The sequence below is a fragment of the Anser cygnoides genome, chromosome 21, assembly GCF_040182565.1.
Source record: "Anser cygnoides isolate HZ-2024a breed goose chromosome 21, Taihu_goose_T2T_genome, whole genome shotgun sequence".
NCBI lineage: Eukaryota > Metazoa > Chordata > Aves > Anseriformes > Anatidae > Anser > Anser cygnoides.
The window spans coordinates 3189860-3213081 of NC_089893.1; the positions used below are offsets into that span (position 1 = coordinate 3189860).

The window sequence follows — 23222 nt, forward strand, 5'->3', positions numbered from 1 at the left end:
CTTTTCCTGCTTCCTCCTGGCTATCACGCTTTTTATTGTCAGTTTTGTGGGCCTCCCCACTGCTGGGAGAGGCAGCCAAACCTTTGGGTGACTAAGCTCTTGGGATTGTTTTTCCCAGGGCCAGTGGGTTCTGCCATTTCTTAGCCTAGAACATTAGCTGGTCCTGGTCTTGCTCTGAGCTCAGAGTGGCAGCTTAAATCAGGGCCTGCCTGTAAGTTTGTGCCACTGGATGGTGGGGTGGCTGCATCCTGCCTACCCTTCTCTAGTTATTTCAGGCAGAAGTTAAATATCTGGTAATTCTCCTGCAAGCTTCCATCTCTCGCTGAACAGACTCGGTGTGAAAGCATGGATGAGCCTATTGCAGAGCATTTAAGGTGCTCCCAGGGACTGATGATCCCTGCAACAGACACTGCTAGTGCTGAGACCCCATGAATACAAAAACAATAGAGTAAAAAAAAAAGTCTCAACCCCAGGAAATGAGTGGGTTTATCTTAACGTTCCTTTCCTTTGAGATGGACGGTATGAAAATAAGTCAAATTGGTCTTGTTGAGGTCACCCAAAGCTTTGTGATTTTTTTGCTTCTTGCTGCAGAAGAACCCATACTATTTTCACCCCAGCATCTTCCCAGAGAAGGGATTAAAGAATGTTGTAGCTATAATTGTGTTTGACTTGTTGCCTAGAAGGAGTCTTTAAAATCAAGACGTGCTGAAGAAGGGCAAGAGTCTTCCTTGGATGCTGATGATGCATGCCCTCCAACGCCGGTTAAAGTCCTTTCCGGAGATGCTGACGGTAGCCTTTCTGGCCAGAACAAAGAGGATTCTGGTGGGAAACTCGCTGGGAATGAACTACTGGGCGAGAAAGATGCTGAGGTGGAAGGTGACGTCTCGGCAGCTGATGAGCTGCCACAGTCTCTGGAGGAAAGGAAAGCAACAGGGACAGATGTGCCCGGCAGTCCCGTGCAACCCAGAGCTGCATCTCCAGATGCTGAAGCTGCTGAGGCAGATCAGCTGGCAAGCCTGGCTGTCACCATTGACACCGTGTCTGTTGATGAAAATATAGTAAATGAAATGAGGGAAGAAGCAGCTGATCTGAAAACAGACAGCAGGCTGGATGCTGGCAAAGTAAGAGACCTGCCTGCACGGATTGGGTTTGGTGTGGAATCTGCTGTGGCTCTTCCCATTGCTTTGTAGGGCCTTGATTCAGGGAAGCACTTGGAACACTTACTCATCTTCTGTTAAGTCAGCATAAGTGCTTTCCTAATCAGCAGCCTGTTCCTGGGGGGGCACGAGTGCTCTGAATTCCCAGATCGGCAACTTTAGTACTGAGCTAGGAAATATTCTTCTATGCAGACACAAAGTGCTGTCCAAAGCAACCGACAGGCAAAAATCCTGGACGGGGCTGTGTGTTTCAAGCCTTAGAGGAGAAATAAGTCTCAGCTTTCAGTGCTGCCATCTGTACTAAGCAAGCAGGTTTTATAATGAAGTTCACACCAAGCCCAGCTGTCCGTGCTGCTTTGTTTCTCTCCTTCTGTTGTTTCTCTCAGCTTATGTAGAGACAGGGCAAAAGTGTAAAGCGAGCTGCCGGTTGTGATGTTTACAGCTCCGCGGGAGGACGCTGAGAGGGAAGCGTGAGGTCAGCGTGGGGAAGGACTGTGGGACTGTACCTGGGGGCTGGCTCCAGAGCTGCAGCTCGAGCCTGGAGCCTTCCTTCCAGTCTGTGCACTGCTTCTGTGATGCTGTCTGGGAGGGAAACGGGCGGACAGCTGGTGGCAGCGGGCTGGAATGAGGAGCTCCCTGTGCAGGCTCCGGCAGGAGGTGGGCTGCTCTGCATCACGAGGTGCAGGTGGGGTAACAGCCTGGACCCCGTGGCTGGGGGGTCAGGTGCACACCTTCCAGGTTTTTTCAGTGTCGTGCAGAAGTGTTAGCGTGAGACCTGATAAATGATGCCTCTCCGATCTAATTTTCCTCCAGCTAATTTTGATGACTTATCTCATTCCGTTGATGGACAACGTCTAAGAAACGATAAACTGTAAAACTGAGCCTAAAAAAAACATGCTCTGTCCTGAAGAGCTTAAAGCTGAAATCTTTGCTTTTATAAACACCATCTGCGTGCTTTCTTTACATTTCTGGGTAGTTGTGCTGAAGTCAGCAGGACTGCACGGGCGCTAGTGGTGAACAGCTCTGCGTTGTTTCGCGATGACTGGGAACACAGGAGTCCTCGCTGCACGGGGGCATAGCACAGCAAGGTGCTGGACTTCTGAAGTCACTGAGGAAGCATGCTGCTGTTCTGGGTGGCTTCGCACGCTTGCTTGGTGGTCTAGGGAGATTTCAGAGCTGTGGAGATTCTTGCAGAAGGAACAGGACCATAAGCAAGTGCCTTTTATCAGGGATATTTGAAGAGCACTTCTTTGCCCTCCCCAGTCCCATCCTCTGCACCTGTCTTCCCTCCCCAGTCCTTTCTCTGTGAAGTGGTGTTTTGTGATTGTCTTGTGGGTCACACCCTTGGTCTTTCCTAAGATGTTCAGTCACCTCAGACGCATGCTATTTTACTTCCCAATGGTATACAGAGACCAGATTTGTCTTCCGAGTATCATTTGTCTTCTTTTTAGTTGGAAATGCCTAAATGAAGTGGCAGGGCTAGCACATCTACAGGCCATAATGCGTATCTCCTTTCAGCTTTCAAAGGCATCTGAGACCAGTGAATGTGTGGAGGACTTGCAGGCTTCCAACCGCTCAGACCACGACCTGATTCAGCATATGGTGAGTTGCTAAAAGCCCCTCGTCCCTTGGGCATGGGCTTTGCATTCCCTGGGAACGTGCAGCCAGTTGAAGATCGTGGCCATCTCGTGCACTCTTACTGCCCTGACTCCCTGCTGAGCAGTGACATTACAGCTGTGGCACAGGCCACCCATGTCATCCTTTGTGTAGCTTTGGTATTCAGGGGGGTTCTTGAGATACTGAAGCACAGTTGTGCTTCGCAAATTCCTGAGCAAGCACAGGCTTTATCAGATGAATGACTTGACCAGGAACTGCCTGTGTACATAGAGCAGTGTTGGCAGAACCAGCTCTCACTCTCAAACCTTCTCTTACTCCATGGCTATGCTTCCCAGGGAGAAGCCAGCCCCAGGTCAGGCACTCAGAAGTATTCACAGGTCTGCTCTGTGAGGTCCTGACGTGGGTATTCTCGTGGTGGGGAGGCTGTGGTACGTCCACGGTCAGGCGTGATGACAGGCTTTTACCGAGCGGGAGCAGAGACTGCAGAAAAGTGCAGGTTCGTTCTGCGGGTGAGGTAATATCCCTGCAAAAGTAGGTCGCTCATAGCTGGGACTCCGCTCAGATAATTGCAAAATGGAAAATAATAAGCAATATAAAATCATGCTTTAAGGGACTAAACAGCTTTTTCTATTGGAAGTGTGTATGGCTGGGGGACCTGGCTTCTGAGCGTCCCAGAGAGAGAACATGCAGGAGGGTAGCCCTGAGATGGGGGGTGAAGTGCCCATCAGCATCTCTTTGTCTCTACAGGAAACTGCCGCTGCCATCTGCCACTGGGAGCAGAGGCAGCATGGCCAGAAAATGGCTGAGAATATCATTATTTACCAGTGTTAGTACAAGCCTGTGTTGGCAAGTGGCTGCTGCATCAAACGATACCTCTTCTAGTGCTTGCTCGTGGGCACGTGTACACACACACACGCACGCTGTGTCTGCAGCCAGGTGCACGAACCCACTGCCAGTTGGGAGAACTGTGCGAGTGACCGGCCTGTGGGCAACTTGCAGGAGCTGGCTTTTAGGGAAAAAAAAAAAAGCTCAGAAAAATCTGCAACAATATTGGCAATTGGGTCGGGGGCCGAGGGGGGAAATCTGCTGCTTGCTGTAGACGTGCTGTGTGTCACCCTGCCTGCTGTGACCTGTGGCATGGAGGAGTGCATGGGGTGGTATGGCAGAGCTCGCTGCCCTGCAGCAATTCCATGACATCCTTGGGTGGAATTGCAGTCCCCTGGCACCGCAGGGGGAGTTTCCTCCGGGATCATCAGTGAAAAGAGCCTTGCTGCAGCACAGTGCCACTGCCCCACCTGTCATCCACGCAGGTAGCTCTGGGTAATCCATGGCGTCTGCCCGTGCCCCTACAGCACGGGGAGCAGAAAACCCAGCTTGCTGCTGGTCAAGCCACTACCAGAGCCATCTGACTGCAGTACAGCTATGATCTGGTCTTGGATGCAGGCCTGAGTCTTGATGTAGCCGTCTCCTGTGTCCTGTAAACCTTTCTAATTGTAGTAGCACTAGATATTTGAACTGACTTGCTATCAGTGGAACGATGAGCATGGATTCCAAACTGTGTTTGGATTTTATTCTAATCTCTCAGGAGCTCTGGCAAAACCAGCGCATGCTTGTCAGACACTGATCCTTTTCTTTCTTCTTCAGGACTTGGCTTTCCAGAGTCGGTTTTCTGAGCAGGTATTGGATGTGGGTGTTCTGTCTCCTGTTTTAGACAGCCCCATGTGCAAGGTAAGTGCTTTACATGTGATCAGGGACCAATCTCTGAACCAGCAGGTTAAAATACTGCATTGTGGTGTACTAAGCACAGGATGAAGCTACTGGCATAAGGCTTTGAGGCAAACAGGAGAGAGATGTTAAGCACCCTGCCTTTGGGGCAGGGATTGGAGCAGCAGTTCTGGTGCACTATTTTATCTGCAGAGAAGCAGGTAGTTGCAGTCCTTCCCATGAGGGGAAGCTATACAATGAACATACTCTTTGAGTAGAGGTGATTTGAGTGGTGCATGTGTGCAGGCTCCCAGACACATCCTTTCACTGCCCCCACTACAAGTGTAGACAACTGGCTTTCCCACAGAGTGGTGGGAAGCAGAGTCTATTTTACTTTTTTTCTTTTTTATTTTTTTGTCCCTTTTCTTTCTCTTAAGCAAATGAAGAGGACTCGTGTAGCAGAACACAATAGTATAAAATGAAGAAAAGGAGGTTGCCTCCCCTTGACAGGTTTTGTAGGGTTTAGGGAAGCCTATTGCTGAGCATTTGCTTGTCTTGCCTGCTTTCATGTAGCTGCGAAATAGGATCCGTTCAGTGAGTCTGTGGCATATGGAGGAGCGTACATATGCCTGCACGTGTCTGCCTCCTACATCACATCGGCCCCATATGTAGCTATGTTAGGGCAGTCCTGACTGGAGAAGATTACTGTGCCTCTTGAGGTTTTATCTTGTCTTCTCAGCATGTTACTGAGTTGTCTTCCGCAGCCCCACATTCCTGTTGAGCCATCCCAGCTACCCCTCTCCTGCACCATCCTCTCAGCTCATCAGCGCGTTGGCTGGAAGAGCGTGCTGCACGGGGAGGCAGAGGGTCAGGCTCCAGCTGGGGTTTACTCAGCCTTGCTCTGATTGTAAGTGAGTTGATCAGCTGCACTGGAGGAGACCTTGAGTGGCAAACTCACCACCTGTCCAGCAGAGAGGAGCAATCCAGTTTGTTAGGTTGTCTGGAGAATACACCTGTCCTCTTGTGCCTAATAATGAGCATAATCAGATGTGAAGGGAAAACAAAACATATGCCTGCTGTGTTCTCCCCCTCTCCCTCTTGCTACAGCACAGTCCTCGTGCATACAAATGTCTTGTTGGAGCAGGCACATTTTGAGTTTATTACAGCCTTGTCTTGAGGAGAGAGAGGTAGGTTTGAAATGGTGCCCCCTGCAGAACTGCAGCTGCTCTTTTCTGTTGAAAGACAGAGGCTATTTTGAAATGAGACTGGGTTGTTGCAATGTGTTTACTTTCATGCAATGAGCTTGCCTTGCTTTAAATCTATTGGCAAAATACTCTCTTTCAAAAAAAAAGACTGCCTCTGTGACACTACACGTGCGCAGCATTGGAAGCTTTTGGTTAGCGTGTTTTGGCAGGAGCTGTGGTAGATTGCAGAGGCAGTGTGGGCTGCTGCCTGCAAGACTTGACTTCTCTGCTGGCAATGGGGAGGTTGATCCTTTCACCCTTCACTTAGCAGGCATTTGAAGTGTTGGCATCCTGCTTTGCTGGCATCGTTGCTGTGATAGCGGTGAGGAGCTGGAAGCAGGCATGGGATCTGAGCTGTTGTGTGCTGGAGACCGTGGAAATCCTCCTGTCGAGGCCCCTTGGGGGCTATGCTCTGCAGAGAGAAGACGGCCTATTATCTGTCATCCTGCTTTCATGTGTCCAGGAGCCTGGCTTTGTATTGCGAGCGCCTGAGATTTTTCCTGTGGGACTCAGCCTGGTGTTTAAGCAGGACAGAAAACCAAGCTGCTAGCAGTATTTGGTGTTTCCTCTGGGACTGCTGGGGATCCTGAGGCAACAAGAGGGGCAAGACTCCAGCAATTTCACAGACAGGGCTTAAAATCCAGCCCTTGTTCCCTGCAGGCAGGCGCTCCAGTCACCTTCTCAGTATGTCTGGAGGTATCTGCAGTCGGTGGTTTCTGCGGAGGGACTGCCCCTGAGAAGGCGGGTTGGGCAGGAGTGTCACGGTGGCCCCAGGCTTGAGCTCAGCAGCTCACTCTGTAACCGGTTACCTTTATTCCCCGAAAGATCTCGTTCTTCATTTGTTTGGCTTCTCTCCTTTCACAGGCGGCACAGCCTGGTTTGAGCCAGGAGATGTTTGTAGGGCTCCTCAGCTCTCAGGAGTTAAGTCATTATTTAGGCTGGGGTGGCAGGGAGCTGCCTGGGAGAGCTCTGACCAGGCTGATGTGATGGAAGGTGACAGCACTTGCAGGGAATCCTTCTGCTGTTTGCTCTGCTGAACATTTGCATAAATTACTGCTGTTTTAATTGCTTTTTTGGCCCTGCTCCACAGTACATTCCTGCATGGCAAGGGAAGAGCTCACCTGCTGTTTCTGTGGTCCCCAAGATCTTATGAGTGGGCTACTCCTCTCTGGACAAGAGACCTCATATCCAGAAGCCTCAGCAGGCAGGATGAGCTGCTAATCCTTTCTCATGTGGGACTGAGAGCTTGGAGAGGGAAGCTGTTCCCTCTCCCCAGGTGAATTACACAACGCGTGTTTGTGTGGCCCTGCTGGAGGGACAGAGGTGCCTGGTAGCTGGCAGGTGGGAACAGGAGCAGCTGACTATTGAAACAGCAAGTACTTGAATATAAAAGTGTTTCCTATTTCATAAGTAAGCCATCTGAAGTCACTCTGAGTGTGTTACCAAGGGAGCTGGCTTTGTCTGCAACACCCAGACGGATTTCTGCTGGATGGCGTAGTCAGCAGCCTGTAGGTAGATGTGGCTGCATGAAGTATGCTGCCCATCATCATCTGTTTGACAGCCAGGATGCAAGGCAGGATCAAGTCCTGTTGTGACTCTGGTCACAGTCAATATATCAATTTTATTGTTACTTGGATGCGTTAAGATGACCTTCAGGGCCGGGGGAAATAACCCAAGCCTGTGCTAGGAGTGCTGAGTCCTGGCAGAGAGCTCATCTTCTGTACTGAAAACAGCCAACCTGAGCCCACAGTCTGACACCACAGCCTGGAGAGCAGAGCTCCCAGATGTCTCTGGGCTGATGGATCTCTTCCTCCAAGGTGCCCCTGCAATATCTCGAGACTTTGGTTCCATTGCAGGAGAGGAAGCTAAGACGTTCAGCTGGGCATTCTGGAGTACTCTGTGATGCAGTTTGGTCCGTGGGCTTGGTGCTGGTGTGTTGGACCAGGGTGGCACCGCTTTTCAGCGGAGCCTCTGTGAGGTCCTGAGAGGCTTTGATGGCAAAGGAGCCAGCGAACTCCACACTGTTTGCTTTTACCTGCAGGCCCAGGAGCTGGGAGAAGAAGAAAAAGATCAAAGCAAAGCCAGTATAGAAGAAGAGCAAAGCAAAAGAACAAAAGCTGCTGAGAGGTATGGTACAACCAGTCAGAGCTAGAAAGGAGGCATGGACAGCTTTAGCTCCAGATGATTTTCCTGTCTTGTCTGCCTCTGCTGTGCTGTAGTCACTGTAACCTGTACAGGAGCTCCCTGTAGGACATCCTGAGACCCTGCAGCTTCTCACAGGATTTCTTCCATTCAGTCTTTCTCCCACCACCTCTTTAGTATTGTCTCAACAGATTCCAGCTTCGTTTCAGCTTCTGGCTGGGAAGGCAGCAAAACTGCCTGCCTTCCACTTCCTTGCGACTACCCCTAGCCGTGGAGCTGGCCTCTCCATTTTCCTTACAGCTCTCCGACTTTGCTCCAAGGTTGGGAACGTCAGTCTCTTGCAAAGACGGTCTGACTTTGTTCTCATTGCGTTGTGCCTTATGTCATTTACCTGTAGGAGACAGGCACTAGCCATTGCCTGCTAACAGACCTTCAGGTTCTGAGGCAGGGCCCAGTCTCGGTCAGTACTGGTTCTGCTGGGCTGCCGGCTCTTTGCTGGGAAGAGCCATAGCTGGAGGCTCCTGGGGCCTGGCTCCTGCTACCGATGGCAGGGCAGTTCAGCTCCAGTGGGAACAGTTCCGTTCAACTTCCTTCCACAGGGGTGGCATAGGGGAAGTCACTGTTTAGCCAGGTGTAAGCGGTAAGCTGTTTTATTATCCTGGTGTGTGGACATCTCTAGAATGCAACAGCTGTTACCCCGAGAGCAGCGCAGGCTTTCCAGACCCTTAGTTATTGTGAGAACTTTAGACTCTCTAGGGGAGCTATTTCCCTCCTGCTTGTGGAGACTTGTTTAAAACAATTGGAATATTGTGCTGAGCAGTGAGCTCCATGGTCTCCTGAGCTCCCGCGCTGCCTTTGAGAGTTGTAGTATGTGGCATTTATAGATGAGTTGTGTCCAAACTCTTAGCTTCCACACAGAGCTACACAGCACTCTGGGGCACTGGGAACCAAGAAGCTGCTGCCTGTGCCAGGAAAGCTTGTGAACAGAAGAGGTTGCAGTCCATCTTAATGACTGGCTGCGTGCACTTGGGATTCACAACTTTGTGCTTGGAGGAGCTGTTCACGTGAAGGTCCCTGAAAATGTGTTCTGCCCCCAGGAATTGTCTCCTTATCACTTGGTACCTGCTTCCCAGCTGCGTGTCCTCTTGCTCTGCCTGCAAAGCTACCTTGTGCTTGCCTAGTCTCTCTTCTCTGTGCTTCCAAGATGAAGTAGAACTGTAGATGTAGACATGCCTGCCAATATTTCTATCTCTAATTTAGACAACAACGTATTACTAATAGGGCTGATGTATCCTGGGGAAATCCTGTAAGAACTCGCAAAGAGAGGGAGGTAATCCAGCAACGAGATTCAGTGTTTTGAGGTAGACAGATGCATTAAATCCTCAGTTGCCTGTTAGTTTGGCAGAGCTTGAGGTGGTGTGAATGGTTTGGCTCTTGGGAGCTTTGCTGGGGTTTTGGCAGCCCTATATTGGACAATGGAGTCCCGTTGGCAGGCATGAGCTGGTGCTGCCGACTGCCCATCTAAGTCAGCTGCACGTCCCACCTTCCCTCTGTCTTTGTGTACCTGGGGCAGCCACGAGAATCTGACCTGTGCTAATCTGATATTCTGTTACCTTTTTTGTGCTGCAAAGTGAGAGGGATCAGAGTGGTTGTGAAACATCAGGACAGAAGTGTGTTGCTTTAGAAAATCCCAAACAAGAAGAGGCGGTGGCCCTGGAGCTGGTGGAGGGATCGCTGGATAGCCCAATCAATCTGGAAGAGCTTGCTGCCCCACAGAAAGAGTAAGGGCTTCGTTTAAGTTTGTTTAAGTCTCTGGTGTTATAAGCATAACAGCTTTTGTCCTCCCCCCCCCGACCCCATTACTGTTTGAAGGTACTGTGTGATGTTAGCACGCTAGGAGATATTAGGCCCCCTGGGGCCTGGGGCGTAGGGCTCTGTGGTATGGAGAAAGATCTGTTTGCTTTGGTCTTGGAAAAGCCTCCTCAGCGGTGTCGCTAACAAGGCTAAGCACTCACACACCTTGATAAACATTTTCCTACAGATCCTGAGTTCTCTTGCTGAGTACTACTGAGGTCTCAGTGTGTGTGGGGGGAGGTAACCACTTCACTTTCAGTCACTGGGATCACTGGTTTGAGGTAATGAAGTCAGAGCACACGATGGCAGAGCTCGGGTTCCCTGCAAAAGCCACTGGTCTCTCATGGTACTAAATTGGTGGTGTTTGCTGGTCTGTTCCTGCAGCTCCACTGCAATAGAAGTGAACGCGCTGACTTTGCTTTCTGTGTCGAATGACAGATCAGCAGACGTAATTGGGAAAAAAATAGGCAATGGATCTGTCAAGACAAAGTGGTGGAGTAGCTATCCTTGGTGTGAGGACAAGCACAGCACCTCCCTTTTTATTAGGGATTGTTTGTGTAGATGTGTGTGTGTTGGTTTGGTGGCTTTTAAAACAAAAATTAGAGCAAAAGCAAGAGATAAAAAGGTAGAAATGCCCGAGTTGCTCTGCAGAGCAGCCTGATAAATGGTACCTTCTGTAGGCATCTGTGCAGTTGGCCCAGAGCATGTGGTGTTACGGGGGAATGCTGGGGAAGCAGGATTTTTTCAGGACCCTACCACCCTTTCCTCTCTCTCGTTCTTTTGCTAATGGCTGCATGAGTAACCTTTTCTCTCTGACTCAAGGTTATATTACTAGAGCTATTATTTCCCTGATTCCTGGCAAGACAGAAGTCTCTCTGCCTTATGCTAGCAGTCTCAGAGCATGATGAAACCTCGCTGCTTCAGTTTTCACTAGCAAAGAATAAAAATGTTGTCCTTAGACTACTCTTCATTTGTCCTCCTTCCCCTTCAGCCTCTTTCAGACACACCTTATAATTTTGCTGTTCTGTGTCTGGGAAAAAAAAATAAAACACACACACAAAAAAACCACCTTAATTATAAGCAGATTGGTTCTGAATTTTTGGAGAGCTTAGGGCTTTCTGTTGCCTAGGGCTGGCAAACTCCCAGCACACTTTAGATTGCAATTGCAGAAAAATACCTGGTCCATGAGAAGTGTATTGCCAGTCCCTGGGTTAGAAACCAGTACTGATTGCATCTGCTCTTATGCCTGGCAGTCAGATCCAGGTTTTCAAAGCTACTAGGTCCTTCACGAGGTGCGGCTATGTCACCCTCACAAGGTGAGCTGTAAGTGTGCCAAAAGAAGAGTCGTTCAGGACCTAAGTGCTGTTAGGGCTAGGGTTAGTAATTTATCAGTCCGAGTGTCTCTGGGAGTCAATGAGAGTTCCAACCAGTGGTGCCTGGGGACACCCCAAGCTGTTATCCGAGATAACATGCTACTCGAAGCTTGGAGCCCGGGCCGTGTATCCCTCAATAGCCTTGTGAAGAATGCTTTCCTGGATCTGCGGCTGAAAAAGTTCAGGGTGTGAGGCCCGTGAGTTTGGCTGGCAAGCAGGTGAACGGATTTATTCTCCAGGAATGTTGCAGGGGACGCTGGCAGGAGGAGCTCTGTAGGAAGGTTGTCTTCTGCCTCCGTGTCCTCCACCTGCCTCCGCTGCTGTTCCTCGCCTCCTGTGAGCTAAACAGCAAGCGTTCCGCAGCAGCCTGCAAGTGGCTGCAGTCTAGGGGAGCTTCTGCACATCCTTTCCCTTCGTAGACTGGCAAGCTTGTAGAGTAGGTGGCTTTGAGATTTTTGGTTTGAAGGTGATACTGTGTGGGGGAATGTTGCTGTTCCCTTCGTGTTACTCAGTTCTCTCACCCTTTTGCCAAAGAAACTTTCTTTTTTTGGTAGGCAACCTGAAAAGGAAATAAAACAAGAGCGGTCCCTGAGCCAGCCTAGTGAAGAATCCCTGGAGGAAATAGCCAAGGAGCTGGAGAAGGAGATTGAACAAGAGAAAATGCACTTACTGCAAGCAAAGGAGGAGAAAATTCAGCAGTTCCAGGAGGAGATGCGGCAACAGGAAGAAGAAGAAGCTCAGAAGCTTCATCAGCAAAAAGAAAAATCCCTCAGGTACTCTTCTTTTGTCCTGTTTCCCCCGAGCCTTTCCCAGCTGCAATTCATTGTTGGTGGCAGCAGGTTTGTGCTGTGTTCTAGGCCACCACCTTGAAACGGGTGCTGCTTTGCAGAGCTGTGGGTAAAAGAGGCAAGAAAAGGGCTCTCGGGGTGGGAAGGAGCATGCGACTCTGTCCTGGCCCAGACAGTCCTGTGGGTGAGGATCTGCACATCTTGAAACGAGCAGTGGTCTGCTGTCAGTGCTGTAAATGCTCAAAGCAGCTATGCAGAGGATGCAGTCTGCCTGAGGAAATCTCTCTCCAGTACAGACAAGAGAGCATCTTCCTCATGTCCTGCATGAAGAGCTACCATTTGGTACACGTGCAGCTTTCATATAGCTGTGAACCTGTCTCTTATTGTTAACCTGGGAAAAGTTTCCAGTTCAGTACTTGGAGCTTTACCACCTGGCAGACTTTCAAATTCTGGGCTAAACGGTAGTAACAGGACTGGAAATTGGAACATTAGAGAAGATGAGGTTACCCCAGAGGAACTATTTGAAGCTCTGGTACTGTATGTTTTAAAGAGGGACTTCCAAACAAGACTTTAAGGAATAGGGCATGGATTTCTGTGTAAAACCCAGCCAATGCCTGAAGTTCTAATAGCAATCCAGGGAGCAGGACAGCAATGGGAGTGGCATCCTCTATTTGGGAGATTTTTCTCTCAGGACTTGTACTAGAATTACCAGGGCCACCCCAAATAAGTTGTTAGCAGCACACAGGGAGGCAGAAAAGGTATCTTGGTGTGAAATGTTGTGGGAATGTTGTCTTGGGTGCAAGGGGCAGCACAGAAGTTGGACCTGGAGAGAGAAATGTCTAAAGCAGTGGGAAAAGAAGGTGCTGTATGCAAGTGTGAAGCTTACAGATGTACTAATGCTTCCGGTTACCTTGGCTGGGAGTCTGGTTTCACTTAAGAGCAGTTGATTTCACTTACTGAAAAAAGTGCCACCTGTGGTGGTACAGTACACTATAAAAATACACCACAGAAGCTTGATGCTCAGGGGCTGCGTCTCCTGTGCCAGCAGCCAGACTGGGAAGGTATGGAAAAGAATTAACTGGCTAGAGTCTTGGGGATGCATCGCTCAGGAGGCACGGGTAGTGGGAGCTGAGCTGTAGGCCCTGGGGAGGCAGTTGGAAGATACTAGAGCTTCCTGAACTTTTTGTTGTTGTTATTGTTCATTTCTCAGCACTCTGAAAGAGGATTTGGCAAAGGTTTCTGAGGAAGAAGAGTTGCGTGTGAGAAAGGAAGAAACTGAGAGACTCTCAAAGCTGCGAGCCAAAATCGCCTCAGAGACTGAGGCAGAGAAGGAAAAGATAAGGTGAGAAGTTTTCCTGCAAATAGTAGGAAGCTGTCATCCCTAGGGATATAAACTCGGGGGGTTTGGGAGGGACGCATCTTGCATGCCACCAGCAACCATGCAGAGGAAGTACTAGCCAGCCTGAGCCTCCCATAGCTGCTGCCTGGCCTGGTTAGTAAGTACGAGGGCCTAACTGTGATGCTGTACGTGCTGGGGAGCGGAGTATTGGTTGGAGGTGAAACTGATGGGCCGTAATGGCTGGCAGATACGTCTCTACTTGATTGCTCTGCTGTTTGTTTCCAAAACCTTAGCTGATACACTTGTGAATCAAAGTGTGCTTTGGTTCTCCATTTCTTCTGGATTTTGCATGTCCTGTCCTGTACCAGTGTATTTTCTTAGCTCTGGTTCCTAAATGGAGCACAGTGTTAAAAGTAACAAATTCTGACCTGCTTCTGTCTCTCTTTTTGTTGCAAACCTGCCAGGGCAGAGCAAGAGTTCATGCTGCAAAAATTGAGAGAAGAGTGGGAATCTCTGCAGGTAACAGAGAAGAAGAGCCTGGAGAGGAAGAAGCAACTTGTTTTGGAGAAAATTAAGCTGGAAATGGAGGAAGCTCAACAGGAAGAGATGGTCAGGCTGGAAGAAGAGAAGGAACAATTCCTGAGGGAGCTTAAGGAGAGATTAGAAACAGAAAAGAGAAAGGTGAGACTTGTTTGTTACCGATTAGGGTCAGACCCATGCTGTTTATGCTGACCTGGCTTGCATTGCAATGCTAAAATTAAATGAGAATAAATAACTCCTTCACGTGCTTTAATAATGACTCAGTTAAAACACAAAGAAAAGATGTTTGGCATGCTGTTGGAGGTATGATTGGGCTGAGGAGGAGTACTCCCCCATTTTTATTACAATGGTGATTAAGTAATGGTTGTTTAAGTGGCCACATTGCATCTGCAGAAGAGCGGAAGAACACTGTGCCTTTGCCAAGCTAAAGCAAACTATTTTACCAGGCTGGGATACCTCTTTGGCTGCTACTTTAGTCCTCCAGAAAGCTTGGGGTTCTTGAATGGAGGCTGTTTGTAATTCTTCCAGCATAGCACAGCATGACTGAGATCCACTGAGGTCTTCTAGGAGGGAAAGCACATACAGAGTAAAAGCACCTTGTATGTAACTTGGTTTGAAAGGGGTTGACTGTTGTGCTTTTTTGATGCTTATGGATAGACGTTAATTGCAACAACATCTTGCACAGCATGTCCCTACAAATAGAGGTTTTCCAGCAGATTGTTTTGCTCGTGTTCCTGTAGGCAACAGAGGAGCTGGAGAAACAGTTTGCAACTGAACTCCAGCAGCTGAAATCTGCAGCAGAAGAGAAGCATCAAAAGGTAAAAGATAGTGTCCCTAGAATGTAAATTGTTTTTTCCTTCCCACAGTGTCTCCAAATGTGGCCAGGGTGGGTGGCACTAGTTTTTTCCACTTCCTAAACATGGTTCTGGTCTGGCTCAGCATTTGGACATGCTCCAAGTAGGGGGTGGTGAGACTGTATACACCGGTTCTTGCCATGCTGTTTGCTCTTTGTGGGGTGGCACTAAATGGATCTTGTCAGAAGGGTGACAAGTCTCTGTGGGTGGTTTTCATGGCAGGCCATTTCTAGCTTACAAACCCAGGCAGCGGAGGCACAGAGGAGTAAGGAGACTCGGCTGCGTGAAGACTTGCAGAGAGCAGAGCAGAAAATGCAGCAAAAAGCATATCAAGTAATGGCATATGAACATGAGGCAAGTATTCGTCTTGGATGCTGACGATTCTTCACCCTCTCTCCTTGGAGCTTTGAGGTCTGAGATGCCGAGTCCCCTGCCCAAGGGTGACTGGTGCATCCAGGGAAGGGGAACTCCTGCACCATCTCATCTCAGTGGGGTGATTGCTTTCTACTGTCCAGGCCATGGCCTGATCCTACTCGCAAGGTACTCTGAACTTCAGTCTTTCTGCTCATGTGGGAAGCTGCTCTCCTGGGGAGCCACTGCAGTGCAATGCAGTGGTTCAGGGAAACCTCTTTGTGTCGTCATTGCAGCTCAGTGAGCTTATGAGAGAGAAACGCCAGGGAGTGGAAAAAGACCATGAGAGGAAAATGGAGAGGATGAAAGAGGAGCACCAGGAGGTCCTGGCAAGGACTCAGGATCAGTATGAAGAGGAGGTACTGCTGGGGGATAGCAGTGAACTGGGAGGCCACTGTAATGGCTCAGTCGGTCTGTTCCTGGGCTGGCACTGCTGCTTGCCAGGCCTGCTTATCTCAACCACCCAAAAAACTGGGGGATCTCCTTTGTTTTAAGAGAACTGGCTGTTGGTGCCACTATGTAAAGCAAATTTAGGACAGGTTGTAAGGTTAACCTGTCAAAACATTCTGTGCAGCCATGCACGCTTTGACTTCTGCCTAGAAGGGCCAGTTCTCTTAACAATGCTGCGCCTATAAGCAAGAGGTTTTAATCTTGCTTTTAAATTGGTGTTTGCTAAGGAGCTGTTGTGGGATGGCTTTCCAGAGGGTGTGTGTCCTGTGTGTTCGTGGGGGCTCGCTGGAGAACCCTGTGTTTCACTCAGCCACTTTTCTTGTTTGTATTCTGTAACAAACAGGAGAGAAAGCAAAGAGCAGAATTGTTTGAAGGCCTGCGAAGTGAGATGGCACGCCTCCGACAGCTTCATGAAGTGGAGGTGAAAGCTCTGCAGGCAGAGCTGGATGAACGGCTGACCCTATTGCAGAATAGGCATAGGGAGAAGGTGAGGAGACTGCCTAGCATTTTGTGGCTTGGCTGCTTTGGGTTGGCCGGGGTACTGTGACACCTCAGTGCATCACCCTCTACAACCAAGGGCGATACAAGAGGCAGGTCACAATTTCCCATTATTTTTTTTCCCCCGTTCCCTCTGGTGGCAGAGCTCTGCCTGGTGAGTGAGGAACTTGTGTCGTTCTCTCTTTAAGTTGACATCTCTGTGCAGGAAAGAAAACTACAGGATTCAGAAAATGAGCTTGAAATACGTGCAAAGAATGTCAAAGCAAGATCCGTGCAGCTTCTTAGCCAGGTGAGTCAGCCATGTTGGACCTGCGGACATTTCCTAGCCTGAGCTGCTCCTCTGGCTGCTTCCTCATGGGTGACTTCTGAGGAATGATCAGCCAGGATTTTAGCTACCGTCCAAATTACAGGTTAAAACTTCTGGTGTGAGTCAGAGCAGGGCTAAGCATTCTTAGCGGTACAGCCTTAGGGCTAGTGGGATTTGTGGTGAGAGTCAGTGCTTTGGGTGTACTCTCCTGCCGTGGGAGGCATTGTGTGGCTGTGACAGAGGGCTGGTAAAATCCGTTCATGGCAGCATGTCCTGTTCAGTGTCACTTTAGATTTCAGACAAACCTTTCCTGATTTACCTCCTCATTTCTTCTGTGATGAAAAGGAAAAGAGTGTTTCTCAATCTTGGGCACAAGAGTGGGAGGGGGAGGCACTCCAGATGTTCCTGTGGAGCTGGCAAAAATCACTGGCTGATATTTCTGTGTGCCAAATCTCTTAAGTCCCATCCTGCTACAATGGCTTGCTTCTGTTAGCCCTTCCTTTCCAAGGAGCACCGGAGTGAGGAAGGGAAAAGATAGAGAAATGCTGGGTGCAACCGTAAACTTCGCAAAGTGAGGTGCTGCAGAAATGGCTATATGCCTTGAATGCTCTCACAGCTGAACAGAAGGGGGATGTTCCTTCCACAGGAATACAAATTTTTCTAGCAAATATAATGAAATATTCCTACAAGTATTTCTGTTGTTGAAGTTAAAGGGAAGGGAATGGGATGGGGATGGGATAAAGCAAAACTCAGAACAATGCTCAGGTATTTTGAAATGGTCTTGAAACTGCTGAGCATCAGCAGTCTCCTCTGCTGCCATCCCCATGCTCTGACACTTACGCTGTCTACCATATCTAGGAGGAATCTCTGAGGAAGAAAAGGCAGCAGCTGCTGGATGAAGACAGACGGACTGAGCTAGAAAGAGATGTATGTCTTAGCTCTGGAGAGGAGCTGCGCTGCTTTTGTTTTGGGGAGGGTAGAGTGGGCACACTAGAACCATGGCTTTATAAAAGCAAGCTATGTTGCTCCTTAATTGTGAGTCTGCAAATCCCTCCCTGCCACCTTGCCTCAGCCTGGAGTGCCATCCTGCTGGGAGTTTGATTAGCTTGCAGCTATTTCTCAAAAAGAGAAGACAGTCTTGTTCCCCTAGGAGGGCACGTGGTCTGTGCATTTGTAGCTCTGGGATCTCCTGTGAACTGTGCAGATAGCAAAAGTCTCTTGCACACTCTGCGCTTTCACTTGTTGTCAGGGAAGTCTGGGGGATTTTTTGTTTGCTTCTAGGAAGCTGCTTTAGCTTCTCAACTCCGCCTCGAGGAGAATCGGAAGGAGCACACCAACCTTCTTGAGTCCATCCGGCAACTGCGCAGGTCTCTTGAAGAGCTCCAAGACCAGAAGTCTGAGCTGGAGGCCCAGGTGGATTTGTTGCAGACCCGAAGCCAAAGGCTGCAGAAGCGTATCAGGTGTGTGTGTGTGAGAAATTTCCTTTAGTGTACAAATTCTACCTGATAGCAGTGTTGTCTAGAGGTGTTGCATGAATGGTTCAGCTGTGTTTAGCAGCCAGGGGCAGCAGAAGCTTGTCTTACTGGTTATTCAGCTTGATAGCCTCCATTGTCTGATGTACCCCAGCCCTGGATCTAGTAGTCGGTATCTGCCAACTGCTGTAGTGTGAAGTCTCTTACTTGTGTCTGTTCCTGTGTGGGGGAAACTGTATGAGACACAGCTGCTGTAAGCTGTTATGAATCCCTGTCATCAGTATGGTTGTGTTCCCGCTTGTCTTGCACATCTGGTCCTTTCCTTCCTGGAAACTGGAGGTTGCTTTGGACGCTTGCAGGTAGATTACTGGCTAGATGGACCCGCAGTCTAACCAACTGCTGCCGTTGTTACCTTTTCGTGTGACAGTGAGCTTGAGGCAGCTGTCAGGAGCAAGCAGGAGATTTTGAAAGAACTGGAGGCAGAAGAAAGCGTGGAGTCTCCAAGAAGGAAAGCTGAGCTCCATGTTGAAGACCTGAGAGAAACTATTCAAGCTGTGAGTAAAGCTGGCTGCAAAGTCATTTGCCTTGTGAGATTTGAGGCTGTAACTCCTGGAAAATCCCAACTTAGGTTCTTTCTGCCTGAATTCATTTGAGATGCAATGATGCGTTTTCTTTACCATGAGAGATCAGTGTTTTGTACTTTTTGTTGCTTTCTGTATATTAGGGGAAAGGAGTATGGGATACCTGAGTGTCCTTGGAGTCAAAAGCAGGACTTGAGTCAGGGACGGATATGTCCTTATTACTTATTTTAAAATATCACATAAAGAATATCTCCAGCACTGATCTCGGGTCAGGGTGATAACATGGTGATTTCATCCAGAATTTTTGCCCCTAATTTGATTCTAAGGGGGGCCCTGGGGTTCTGTTTTCCCATACATATTTATTAGCTTTTGAAATGTTTCAACTCCTCAGCACTCATCCAGAGAGTCTGCTTCCCCACCTTCTCAAAGCCACGAGGACAGCAACTTGCAATTTGATCAGTGAGTATCTGTATACCAGCTACTTCAGAAAATGGGTATTGTTTTTTTCTTTTCTTGGGTTTTACAAGCAAATGTTTTTGCTTCAGCTTACGTGCTTTATGCAGACGATCTATTTTTGGGGAGGGAGCTGCATGAGGCTTGCCAGATGGAACAGAGAGCACAGAAAGCCAGGAGCATACCTGTCTCTTTCTTGTAGTGTCAGAAGCTACATCTCTGCCGAAGGGATCTCCATTAGGAATGCCAAGGAATTCCTGGTGCGCCAGACCCGCTCCATGAGGAAGAGGCACACGGTGCTGAAAGCTGCCAGGCAGCAGTGGCACCAAGATATGCAGAAAGCGCAAGAGGTGGTGCAGGATCTTGACAGCTCCCAGCTCCTGGAGGGAGTGCGCAAGAACCTGGAAGAGGTGAGTCACTGGTCGCTGGCAGGTATCCATCCCATCACTAAGTACAAGTTTGCAGCTGTAGCTCTGCAGTGGTTTAACTATTGCATGAAAAGGGATTCCAGAGTACTTGTCAGTTCTGCTGATATACCAACTAAAGACAGGGAAAAGATAATTTCCTTTGCTGCCAGAACACTCCTACCTGCAGACTATAGCTGCAAAGCTGTTGACCCTGCTGGATGCAGCGTTAGGAATTGAAACCTCCTTTTCCTTGGGGTGAACTTGCCAGAGGCATGTGCTCTCCCCTCTGTATACTCATTTCCCTATGCTCTGGAAGACTTGGAAGCAGTTTTATTCCAGCAGCACGATTTCCTGTGCTGAGCAGAAGCAAGACAGTGAAAGTCATCATGACAACTAAAGCAGATTTTCCTCCTTGGCTTGGCTGTTTGATCCCCTGCAGGAAGCAAAGCAGCTGGACAAGATGAAGTCAGTTATGCGGAAAGGACAGGTGCTGCTGAAGAAGAAGGAAGAGAAACTAAGCCAGCTGGAGTCATCGCTGTTGGAGGAGGTAAGCACCAGCATCCTGCTTGGACCTGCCCAACTGCACTCCCACAGTTCCCAGAGCTCTTGACCTCCTCCCCTGTGCTGGAGTCTCTGTAGAGCTTTTGGTACAAATGGGGGCTATTTAGCTGGTGGCAGAAGACTGGTGTTTGCAAGGGAAGCTGGATTATTAGAAACACGTTCTTTGAGAGCAGAATGGTGTGTCTGTGAGAACTGCAGGAGAGAATAGGCTGGTCACGGAGCCGGAGAGAATGACAAACCTGGTTAGGCTATAATCCACATGATTCACTAGGTCTGCAGTCAACTGAACAAACGTAGGCTGAGGCTTGGGATGGTGAGTTTCTGGCTGATGGCAGCTTGCCAGGCAGGGTTGCCGGCATCAGGGATCAAGTTGGCTGGAGAAAACCTGCTGAATGAGCCTTTGATCTTCTTAGGCCAGAAACAAATGCATGTTAACACCAATATGCTGAAGTATCCTACAATATAAACTAAACTCTTGCATTAGAATTGTTATATATTTCATTAGCTGTTCGTGTCTTGGGCAAGGTGGCAAATATTTCCCTCTGCTGAAGACATCTGGACTCACTATTAAGTGTATGACTGCAGAGTAGATACAGAAAGCAACCTGAAAAATCTGCATGAGTTCTGCCTAGAGAAAACAAGGGCAGGTCACCTCATGTGAGCTAGGATCTAGTCTGCTTTCCTGTTCAATGCAAGCCTTAGAATCTGTCCAGCTGTGCCTGTGACTATGTAGCCTTAGGGCAGCATGAAATGTGAGTGTACATTGCTTTAGATGGTCAAGCACTTGTTGGTGCAAAGAGGGAACCCAGCCATGCAAGAATTATAAGGCGTATTTATTGCACAAAACACTTTGACTTCTGCCTAGAAGGGCCAGTTCATACAACTGTTAAATTTGGCCTCCAGTGCATGCACAGCTTCTTCCAGAGACCAGGCAGTCTTTTTTCTTTTAGATCTTGCTGTTAGAGACCGAGGATGAATATCTCTACCTTCACGTGGTCTGTGCCTGACTGTGCAGTCCAGCCTGTGTAGATGAGCTGTAGGCAGTATTCCAATGGCTTTGCTGTTCCAGGGACAGAACAACAGGTGTTATTTGCAACGTTTCCCTTCTTCTGATCAGCTTTCAGATGAAGATACACTGAAGAGTACTGCATGCAAGAAGACGGTGACTTTTGATCTCAGCAACTCTGAGGACACAAACAGCATGTCCAGTGCAAGCTTAGGTCAGCCTAAATGTAAGTGCCTGACTGGTTTGGTACGCTGTACCCGATGTATAATGCTTTAAACAGTGTCTGCCGTTCCCTCTTGCCTCTCTGATGTACCTGATGTTTTTCTCACTTGTGCTCATTTGAGTTTAAAGAGACTGATCAAACTCAGCTCAGTGAAACACTCCAGAAAGTGAGTCTCCTGCCAGGGAGGCAGCGTCTCCCTCACCTTCCCAGTGATCCCTTTATTCCTTCTGTCCTCTGCTAGTTGACTTGAGAACGGATCTACAGGTTGGCCCACAGCTGGACAAGATCCAATGCCTGACAGACTCTCTGCAGCACATCACCAGAGAACTGAATGGGGTCCTCGGCGTTTTGAGCTCTCTGAACAACCGCCAGTCTCCACTCTTCACTTCGACACAGGTGCCCTCCAGTGGTGTCCCCCTTTCTACGTACGCATCCTTGGCAGGACTTCAGGCAGGTGGCTCCTTGGTGCCCCCCGCTGGGGTGTCTCTGGTGGACCAGTGGGTCCGGAGCACTGGGCTGAGCTCCAGTCGCTCTTTCACAGCCGGGCAGACAGTGGACAGCATCCTGGCAGAAAAGTGGCACAAGTACTTCCCAGGTAGGTCTTGTAACCTTAATCCGTCTACTTGTTTGCTTACAACTTTTGATTTCAGTCCTGCAAATTCTAATCAGCTCATCATGCCAGTGCTGATAAGGCCAGATCAGCTGGTGGTGCTCTTAGGAAGAGTGCTAATGAGATCAAGAATGAGAACATCCCAGTGCAACATATGGCTGACCATGTTATCCTGCTTCCAGAGCAGTTTAGGTTCTGATGTACGCAGAAGGAAAGTTATTAAAGAAGTGAGCAAAAGAGAAACCAGACCTGCTCCCCTAGAAGTGACCTGTGGACTGGGGATAGGTTCACCATCTCAGTTTCCTTAACACCACTATGCTCTTGGCTGGTGGCTCAGCTTGTAGGGATAGCGTGTCCGTAACACAAGAAAGCAAATGCACCCAGGCTTAAAGACTGTTGATTTGGATCAGGGGGACCTGTTTTTAATGTCTGTTTTTCCAGGTGGGTTCCCATCACTCAGCGGAAGTTCCGGTACTCTGGACAACAAGCTGGGATACGTACCTGCAGAGTAAGGGTCTTTTTCCTCAAGTGTTCGTGTTTCATTGTGCTGCATTTACTTCTCTGGAATAATTTATAGATCAGATAGGATTTTGTTCTTACCTACCTTGTTATATGAAATAAGCTGGCTATGAGGCAGGTAAGTTAGATAGTGTTAGCAATTCACTGCCACGTGCTCAGCACTGCCTTGTAACAGCAGCTTTCCTGCAGAGTTGTGCTGCTAACCCTAATTAAAGGAGCAGGATCCAAGGGTGCCAGCCATGGGCCAAGTGGAACTCAGGCTGGCTTTGCTGTGACAGGTGATCCTGGAGGCTACCACCTGAGCCTTTCTGATGCTGCACAGACCAAAGTGGGTGGCTGCTGCAGGTCTTCGTAATGTGGTTGGACAGAACGTTTGGAGCCAATAAGAAGTTACTTCTTGCTAACCGTGGCTCTTTCTGTAGAGGTTCTTCACTTTTTCTCAGCTCTAGGATTGTTCCTGTCTAGGCATTTTTCCCATTTCCACCGTCTTTCTCTCTCTGACAAGTGAGCAGATTCGCCTGTTCCAGCACTCCCAGTTCCAGAGCTGTGAGTCAGACAAGATGAGTATTCAAGGTATGATTGAGACCAACAAGAAATGGCTAGAAGACTTCAAGAGGGATTCAAAGGTGTATCCTTTGCCTGAGTTTGGTCTCTAATTGCACTCCAGCTTCCTGCAGCAGGTAGGAGGGAACAGCAGGAGGTGAGTGAATCAGGAGCTCTAAAGCACTGAACAGCAATTTCAAAGCCTTAGCCTCTATTTTAGTGTCCAGTTCTGCAAAAGAATGTTGTTTAGTAGTTACAGCACGAGTGACCTGTTTTTTCCATCTTCGAGCTGTACTTGACTGAGAGTCTCTCTCTCCCTGTCCTCAGTTGTTCTGTGATACACAGCAGCTGGAGCTCATGTGAGAATTTAATAAATAAATAACAAAACGAAGTGCAGAATGGAGGAGGAGGCAGGGCATGGTGCTGGTGCTGGTGGTACAATCCCAGCCAGCGTCAGTGGTTTTGCTGCAGGCCGCCTGCAATGAGGGAGCCATGAGGCACAGCGGAGGCAGCTCCGTGTGTGGTGCAGCACCTTGGTGAGGTGGCGGTGCCTGAACTGAGGCTCGCCA

General features: G+C 48.8%; 1 protein-coding gene across 16 annotated transcripts in view; it reads left to right on the forward strand.

The window, feature by feature from the left end:
• The window catches only part of CEP164 (centrosomal protein 164), a 40358-nt gene that overhangs the window by 14270 nt on the left and 2866 nt on the right, over positions 1–23222 (forward strand). For 11 of the 16 annotated variants that reach the window (XM_066981120.1, XM_066981123.1, XM_066981122.1 and 8 more), the window contains 23 exons: positions 681–1121; positions 2676–2759; positions 4419–4502; positions 7764–7849; positions 9496–9645; positions 11646–11864; positions 13090–13221; positions 13683–13899; positions 14499–14576; positions 14835–14966; positions 15260–15382; positions 15817–15960; positions 16177–16260; positions 17137–17205; positions 17560–17738; positions 18178–18304; positions 18723–18790; positions 18987–19194; positions 19631–19738; positions 20870–20984; positions 21223–21576; positions 22033–22099; positions 22616–22738. In XM_066981120.1, coding sequence (XP_066837221.1) covers positions 681–1121; positions 2676–2759; positions 4419–4502; positions 7764–7849; positions 9496–9645; positions 11646–11864; positions 13090–13221; positions 13683–13899; positions 14499–14576; positions 14835–14966; positions 15260–15382; positions 15817–15960; positions 16177–16260; positions 17137–17205; positions 17560–17738; positions 18178–18304; positions 18723–18790; positions 18987–19194; positions 19631–19738; positions 20870–20984; positions 21223–21576; positions 22033–22099; positions 22616–22738 — 3392 coding nt within the window. The remainder of the gene's footprint in view (positions 1–680; positions 1122–2675; positions 2760–4418; positions 4503–7763; positions 7850–9495; positions 9646–11645; positions 11865–13089; positions 13222–13682; positions 13900–14498; positions 14577–14834; positions 14967–15259; positions 15383–15816; positions 15961–16176; positions 16261–17136; positions 17206–17559; positions 17739–18177; positions 18305–18722; positions 18791–18986; positions 19195–19630; positions 19739–20869; positions 20985–21222; positions 21577–22032; positions 22100–22615; positions 22739–23222) is intronic. The other 5 variants (XM_066981126.1, XM_066981127.1, XR_010826148.1 and 2 more) reach the window with 4 other exon arrangements.